Source organism: Bubalus bubalis, chromosome 18 (genome assembly GCF_019923935.1).
Source record: "Bubalus bubalis isolate 160015118507 breed Murrah chromosome 18, NDDB_SH_1, whole genome shotgun sequence".
NCBI lineage: Eukaryota > Metazoa > Chordata > Mammalia > Artiodactyla > Bovidae > Bubalus > Bubalus bubalis.
In genome coordinates, this window is record NC_059174.1 from 56,527,993 (window position 1) to 56,536,400 (window position 8,408).

The 8,408-nt window shown below is 55.7% G+C and overlaps 1 protein-coding gene across 2 annotated transcripts; it reads right to left on the reverse strand.

Annotated features, from left to right (window-relative positions):
• Nucleotides 1-492: 492 nt before the first annotated feature.
• Nucleotides 493-7,988, reverse strand: CTU1 (cytosolic thiouridylase subunit 1). Of its 2 annotated transcripts, none has more exons than XM_044931374.2 (3): nt 7,825-7,988; nt 4,077-4,621; nt 493-1,802 (listed from the first exon to the last, which is right to left on the reverse strand). In XM_044931374.2, exons 2-3 carry the CDS (start codon nt 4,582-4,584, stop codon nt 1,267-1,269), a joined length of 1,044 nt encoding a protein of 347 aa, XP_044787309.1. In that variant the 5' UTR covers nt 4,585-4,621; nt 7,825-7,988; the 3' UTR covers nt 493-1,266. The 2 variants fall into 2 exon arrangements, with proteins under 2 accessions (XP_044787309.1, XP_044787310.1); XM_044931375.2 differs by lacking the exon at nt 7,825-7,988 and adding an exon at nt 6,314-6,469.
• Between the last annotated feature and the right edge of the window lie 420 nt (nt 7,989-8,408).

Here is an 8,408-nt window from a genome sequence, read left to right on the forward strand (position 1 = left end):
CAGCCGGGGATTTTGTCTTTTGCTCACTGCAGTATTCCTAGCCCTTGGCACATGGGCCACAGATGAAGTGCTCAATACATGTTTGTTGAACGAATAATTAACCTAATGCTCGATTAATTCACAAGGGACTCCAAGCATCTGTTCCCGGCCCTCCAGCCCAATCTAAATAGGAAAAGAGAGACCCAAAGAGTGTGGATGGCCAGAGGACAGGACCCAGCAGCTGGGGTTTGGGAGACTCCCAATGTCCTGGGCTGGGCAGGGTGGGAGGAGAGATTCAGGAACGCTTCCAGGAGGCCCCTGGAGGATGTGAGCAGGAAGGTGGGAAAGGAGGGCATTTCTAACAAAGGAGCAGCCCAGCAAAGCTTGGAGGTGGGACTGAGGACACCAAGCCTCCTCAGGAGTCAGGCAAGCAGTTTGTGAGCCTCACACCTGTCTGGATTGGCAGGGCAGAAACCCCCAAATCGAGCGCCCCCTGGTGGCCAAACCTTAGTGTGAACAGCCAAGTCTGACACATTTATTGAGCGCTTTATCAAACATTCACAACAGTGCTTTGGTGGGAGGCCTTGATTCCATTTTCAGCGGAGCAAACGGAAGATTTGAGAGGTTAAGTCACTGACCCAAGCTCACCCAGCTATGCCTCTAGAATCTGAAGTCTGGAGAGCCGCCCCAGTTGCTCTTCATCCATCAGAGATTCAGGTGGTAGTGGGGATAAGGGCTAATTCCACCGTCTTGAAGAGCCCCAGGTGGGGCTCCAGAGAGGTGACCCCAGGCCAGTTATGGGCCTCGGGCTACAGCCAATGAGATTGTGGTGCGGGTGAAATGAGATGGCCCAGCGCCTGTAGTACACGCAGTGCTCACACAGAAACACCATGAGTGCTGTAACTGACATGTCCATCCAGCTGCGTGGTTGTGCTTATCCCACTACAGGCAAACACGATCATCAGGCGGGCAGTAGGTGATCGAGAAGGGTTAGGGCTATCTGAGCACGTCCAGAATCCCACAGAGGTACAGGCAAGCAGCCCCCTAATTCCCACTCACTCAGGAATGGAAGGTCGTTTAGTGCTCCCCTCTCTGAGACCCAGCAGTCCCCAGTCCCCAGGCCCAGGAGCCCAGAGCCCCAGCGTCTGCAGGATCGCAGGTAACAGGTTCCGTCTCTCTCCCAGCTGCACACGAAGCCCGGGCTCAGGTAACTCGGGTTCATTCCATGTCATTTATAGGCGGCCCCGCGCCCCCACGGCGCCGGATCCCCGCGGGGAACTGGAGTCTCTAGAAGTCGGGGACCGCCTCGGAAGTCGGCGGTCGGGACGGCTGCGGCTCCCGCGGCGGCCCCTCCTCGTCCAGCCCCCGGCGGCCCTTGCCGATGGCCAGGCGGGGCCGGCCGCGGTTCAGGCCGTCCAGGAGCGCGCAGGCCTGGCAGAGCGCGCGGCTGGCCAGCGCCCCGCAGCGGGAGCAGGCGCCGGGCGGCGGGGGCCGCGCAGCTGGGGCCAGCGCCAGGCGCTCGGCCGAGTGTACCAGGTCCAGCACCGCCGACGGCCGCGCCGCCTCCAGCATCTTGAGCAGGTCGCGTGCGTGGCCGCGGAAGGCCTCGGGCGCGTACACGCACTCCTCGGAGAAGTAGTCGAGGCGGCGGAAGTGCGCGTACAGCACCACCTCCTTCTGCGACGCCAGCTGCAGCGGGCGGCAGCGCGGCAGGGCGCCCCCCTCGCCCGGGGAGCCCAGGCCCCCGCCCCGCGCCAGCCGGCCCGCGTCGCCCCGCAGGAAGTTCATGAGCACCGTCTCCGCCATGTCGTCCGCGTTGTGTCCTGAGGGAGGGGAGACGGGAGCCGTGAGGAGGGGGCCGGGGCCGACGGGGCCGCGGGAGGAGACCCCGGGGCACCGCGGGGCAGCCTGCAGGAGGCTGCTGGGGGACCCGGCGAGAAACGAGAGGGTGACGCACCCAGGCTCCCGTGGAGCAACGCGGGGTGCCTCACTTACCCCCCACTTATCGCAGACCAGGCCCTCTGCTAGCAAGTGAAAGTCCTTTAGGCTACAACTATCATTTCAGAGCCTCCTCCCTGGTGGCACAGAAGGTAAAGAATCTGCATGCAGTGCGTGAGACCTGGGTTTGATCCCTGGGTCAGGAAGACTGTCATTTCAGTCTCAATTAAAAGTGTACTTAAGGGAATTAATTCCCTGGTGGTCCAGTAGTTAGGACCCTGTGCTTTGGATGCTGAGAGACCAGGTTCAATCCTTAGTTGGAGAACCAAGATCCCACAAGCCCAGAAGACACCCCCCGAACAACAAAAATGTACTTCAGACTACACGGAAGTCATTTAATGGAGATGGGAAAGAGGACTGCTGTAGTGAGCAGAGTCCCCCATGCCCTCAGCCGGAAAATATATTGGGTCCCATGGTGAAAGAGATAAAGGTTGCATATAGAATGAGGGTTACTAATCAGCTGATCTTAATATAGGGAGAGCAACCTAGCTGAGCCAAGTGGGCCCCAGGGTAATGACAGGGGTCCTTAAAGTGAAAGAGTCAGGATGGAAGATGTGGGAACACAAGCAAGGTCAGACGATGCAAGATGAGTACTCAGCTGCTGGCTTTGAAGCTGGAGGAAGGAGGCCTCCAAGAGGTAGCCTCTAAAAACTGGAAGAGGCAAGAAAATGGACTTGCCAGTAGATTCTTCAGAGGAATGCCAACCAGTGAGACTTCTGCCTGAACTTTAATCTCCAGAACTGCAACCTAATACTTTTGGTTTTTTGTTTTTTTGTTTGTTTTTTTTTTCATTTGTGTTGTTTTAAGCCACTCAATTTGTGGTGATTTGTTACAGCAGCCATAGAAAACTCATAGTTGTTGACACAAGTGCCTTTGATGGCATAGACTGCAATGTTTTTGTGTTATCTTTGTTTAGAGGGACCAGGGAGAAAGTAAGGGAATATTTACACAGCATTAAAAAAAAAAAAAGCACTGATTCTCCCAACCATGGTCTCTCGCCTGGACCACCCGCAGCTGCCACCCTCCAGGCTCATCTTCTTTGCTCTGCCCTTGCCTCTCCAACCCAGGTGCCTCACCCCTGCCCTACTGTGCTTTTCAGAGCCTTTGTCAGGCCCACCCATTTCCCCATTGCTCAAAGGATCAGATGTTAACGCCTCACCATCAAAAGGGGAAAGTGGATCTGAACTCCTCCCACTGCTCAGGTCTTCCTGGGGCCCCTCAGACTGGCCTGGGAACAGATGGTTCCCTCTGCCTGGAACAACCTCCACCCTCCTCAAACATCTCTCCTCTTCACCTCCTCACCCAGAGCCCCCGGATCTCAAAAGCCCTCCCTATCCCCTCTCTCCACACCATAAGGTCCTCTTTTTGCTCCATGTAATTTTTCCCAGTAGCATTTATGATCGTTTATCATTTTATATTTGGACTGTGCAAAGGTGCGGGCTTAGGTCTATCCTGGGCATCACTGTATTCTCAGCCATAGCCCGATGAGGATGTGAGCATATATAATATAAATGTGTGTAGTGCGTACTCTATATATTAATAACAGCTTGGAGCTGGCAGAAACCCGGTGGTTGTTTGTTGAAGGAATGGATGAGAGCGAGAGAAGAAAAGAGAGTTATGGAAAAGAAGAGGTGCCAACAAGAAAAAGAAGTTACGAGGCAGAGAGATACTTTCCAGCGATAGAGATGGATTCTGAAGAGAGACAGCTGGGGGCCATGAGACCAAGAGTATTAGAGATGATTAAAGATAAGTAAAGACTCAAAGACCTAATACCCAGAAACTAACTCCTGCCACTCGCTTCTCCCACCTCCCACCCTCCTTGCCAAGCTGTGCAGACCAAGAGAGCGGCCAAGACCCAAAGTTTTTGTAATGCCCAGCCCATCCTGTTTCCTCCCGCCCCCACCACCCTGGCAGTAACCTGTACTTTCAGACCCCATGCTGGAGCATGCGCATATCCCCTTCTCCGTGTTCGGTGCTTTCCTTTAGGCTATTCATAGTCTCCATTACCACTTGGGCACGCACTGCAGCGCCCTTACGGTGCCCTATCCTGCGCATGCGCCCCTTCCACCATGCCCCCTCTGGGTCGCGCCTGCGCTCACCGGTCACAACGTGCGTGGCTCCCACGAGGTGCGCCCCTTCCTCCAGCGCGCGGCGCCGCAGCACCCCGCAGAAGGTGCAACAGGCGCGGCTGCGGCCGGAGCCAGCCGTGCTGCGGGCCACAGCGTCCATCGTCCAGCCCCCGAAGAGGTCCGCGTAGGCCACCACGGTGAGCGGAAGCTCCCAGCGCGCTGCCTGCCGCTGCACGGCCGCCAGCGCCGCGTCCCGGTAGCCGCCGATGCCCTCGTCCACCGCCACGAGGTGCAGCGAGATGCCCAGGCGCGGGGCCAGCTCACGCAGCACGTGCGCCAGCACCGTGGAGTCCTTGCCGCCCGAGGCGCCCACAGCTACCACGGCGCCAGGCGGCAGCAGGCGGCCCGCGACCACCGTGTGCAGCACCTCGGCCTCGAAGGCGGCGCAGAAGCAGGCGCCGCACAGCGCCTGGCCCGAGCGTGGACGGCGGAGGGCGGCGCGTGCCTTGTGGCAAGAGGCGCACTGCGGGGCGGGCATCGTGGGGTCCTGGAGAGGCGGGAGGGGTCGGCTTCTCCTGGATGGGTGGAGAGGGGAGGCGGGTTACACGTGGATTCCGGATTGAGGGGGTCGTTACTTACAGAGGGTAGTGTCCCTGCCGAGAATAGTGGGGACCAGGTAGGCTTCTTCCAGAGTAGTTGTAGTAGTTAGTAGTTTAGTCGCTCAGTCGTGTCCGACTCTTGCAACCCCTTGGACAGTAGCCTACCAGGCTCCTGTCCATGGGATTCTCCAGGCAATTTCCTTCTCCATCTTCCAGAGTAAGGGAGGGTTATATGTATACAGTTGACCCTTGAACAACGCGAGGATTGGGAGTACAACCAAATTCCACATAACTTTGCAGTCGGCCTTCCATATCTTCCCTGTTCCAAGTCCAAGGATTCAACTAAACTGCGGATGGTGTAGTATTGTATGTATTTATTGGGGGAAAAAAAAAAGTCTGAGTCTCAGTGGAGCAGTTCAAACTCATGTTGTTCAAGGGTCAACTGTTTGACCCTTGAAGGTTTAAGGAGGCTAGTGCCTCCAGGAAGGCTTCTTGGATTACACCCATTACACACCAAGGAGAGAGAAGTAGCTGGTTGGGGGTGAAGGGTGGAGGGGAGAGAGAGGCAAGTTAGGTTGGATTCTGTTTGGAGGGATGGAGGTGCATATTAAGGACCCGTTTCACAGTCTCCGGGGAAGCCACCCCTCTTACAACCCTAATCAGAAGGACAGGTCACTGACCTGGGCTTCCAGGGCTGCTCAGAGAGCTTGGGAAGGGTCAGTGATCTAAGAACAGAAGGAGGCAAGGGGACTGCCAGCAGTTCTGTTAGGGTAAGGGGGATAAACAGGAAAGACCAACTGAATTTCACTTTGGTGGGGGTGGGATGCTGTCTCTAGGAATGGGTCCCGATTGTATCCTCTGAAAGGCAAGGCAGTCATCTCAGAATCTCCTGCAAGCTTCTGTGGCCTTATCAAGAGATGGATCAGCCCATCTTTGACTCCTTCTGTTCCCCCCGCCTCATTCCTCCCCACCCAGCCACAATTCCCTCTTTTCTTGGATCCACCTGCTAGGGGAACCCATAAGAACCCACCAGACTGAGTCCCTCCCCTCCAGGGCACCATCATCTCCGGGCTGGACTATCATAGTGCAGTAGCTTCTGAGCAGTTCATCCTGTTTCCAGGATTTCCCATATAGTGTGGAATCATTTTATGTGACTTGCATGCTTACTGTCTATAACACCAGTTAGGTGCCAATGCAACTCAGCTGTCTGACAGGCATCGCAGAACCCAGATTCCTGATTCCCCTTCCCAAACCTGCTTCTCTGAGCTCTGTCCCTCCAGCTACTCAGGGCAGGAGCTTTGTGTCCCAGGACACTGGGCTGCTTTCTCCATCCCTCTTAACTCTCCCTGTAGGTGATTCCAAATTGCAGTGTAAGGTCTCAACCTTTCCTCCAAATGCCCCACTGAGAATGTACCTGGGGCATGTCCTCAAACCTCAAACCCCATACATCCAACTAGAACGGAGCAAATCCTGTTTGTAACTTCAAAACAGACCCAGAAGCCCAGCACTCCTTAGCATCTCCACAGCTGCGACCCTGGTCTGAACCATGTCTCTCTCCTGGATACTGCAGGAGGCTCCTCCTTGGTCTCCCTCCCCTCCCCTCCTCTACACGCGAAATTGTCCACAAAACTGTCCAGGGTCTTCTCTACATCCTCCCATGCATCTCACCTCACCCCTGCCTCTGGCTTGATTCTCCCTCGCTCTCCTCGTTTGCCTCCTGCTCAGCCTCTTTTGGAGAGGCACCTTCATGGTTCCCAGGTCCTGCCCAACTCGTTTTCCTTGTGGGTGACTGAATCACGATGTCCATCAGGCTCGTCCTTCAAATGTCCCATTGAAGATACCCACCAGTTCTCCAGAATCCTAGGTACCCAAACTGACCAGTCCCCTGCTCCCCACAGAGAAACCTGTTCTTGCCCAGCTGTTCCCTGCTTGCTGAGAGTACCACATCTCCACCCAGCTCCTCCGTAGGACAGGACATAAAGTTACTGTGGACTCATCTCTCTTCTCCCCCTAAATCTACAGTCACTAGGGCCCAGAAACCTGCCTCCTGAATGAGGTAGACCCCGCCAGGAAATGAGTCTGCAGATTTTCAGTGGCTCATAGGCCATGAAACAGCTTTAATTTTAATTCTGAGAGAGATGGGAGTCATGGGAGGGTTCTGTGCAAAGGAGGCAAATGATCTGACTTAGGTTTTAAAAGTTTCCCTTTGGCTGCTGTATGGGGAACAGACTGTGGCAGGCAGGGAGGCCAGAGAGGAGGCTATGGTGATAGTCAGTGAGATGATGTTGGCGTGGACTGGGGTGCTGGCAGTGGCGATGACAAGAAAAGGTGGGGTTTGGGGTCTGTTTTGAAGGTAGGGTCTGTAGGACTTGCACAAGACTTGGATTGGGGTGGGGTCATGAAAAAAGAGAGGAATGAAGAATGATTTGGAGGCTTGGGCCTGAGCACCTTGGGAGGATGATGGGAACATTTAGTTGAGGAGGCTGACTAGAATTCCATTTGGACACGTCACATTTGAAACGTGTATTAAGCATCTTCCCCTCGAAGATTTTATAGACCCCAGGCTGGCTCAGGCGCCCCCTCTGGGGTCGCAGAGCCCCTTGTATGCCTCCATCCCAACCGGCTCACAATGCTACCCTTCATGGTGACAGGCCTGTCTCCCTTCCCCTGTCACATGAGCTCACTACAGGCAGGGAGGGACAGGGTCTGCCTCAGCCACCACTGACTCCCCCTGCCTTGCAAGGGATTTGGCAAAGGATCGGGGCTCAGTAAAGATCTGTATGCTGAGGGAATAAGCGCCCCCAGAAGGCGGGGCCCAGACCCCAAGTGCCATGCCTCGGGATCGCAGCTTTGTCAGAATGATGGGTAGTGTGTAAGTAACATCATTATATCAAGACAGGTTTCAGGACAGTGTAGGGACCTCCTGGAAGTATCCAGTTAGGGGTGAGGGCAGGGAAATTTCCCCGAGCCCACGCGGGGGAGAGGGGTGGGCGGGCCAGAGACAAGCTGGACCGCAGAGCCCACAGTGAGGATTCCGGTCAGTAGGCCTCTGGGAATACAAGCATTGGGACGTCAGAGGCGAATGTTATCACTCCCGGAGAGTTCCTCAACCTTCGCACGGCATCGCAACAAAGAGCCGGCGCTCAGGGGCCGACCAGCTCTGGGAGGAAATAACTCACCTCAGTAGAATGCGGTGCTGGATCGTCCAAACTGCCTAACACGCGGAATTCCTGTACGGAAGTGGCTCCGAAACTACGACTCCCACAAGGGTTTGGGCGCTGTCTTGCCTACGGCTCCCATAGCCCCACGCGACGGCTCCACCTGAAGCAGCGGTGGTTACTGAGGCCCTCGGCCTACAACTCCCAGCAGTCCCTGCGGCCCCTTATTTCAATCTGCCTGCTACTCCCAAAATCCACTGCGCTGTTTCCTTCTGCGCCTGCGCATGGGCAAGGGACGGCGAGCGCGTACAGTTAACTAGGGTAGTGAGCTGTCACCGTGCCGGACGCTTGAAAGGCAAAGTGGCTGCATTCGGATTATCTGCTTTTGTGGGATTACGATAGGCTTTTAGAAGGATTATAGAGCACATTGGACTTCCCTGGTGGCTCAGACAGTAAAGCGTCTGCCTACAATGCGGGAGATCCGGTTTCAATCCCTGGGTGGGGAAGATGCACTGGAAAAGGAAATGGCAACCCACTCCAGAATTCTTGCTAGGGAAATCCCATGGACGGAGGAGCCTGGTAGGCTACAGTCCATGGGGTCGCAA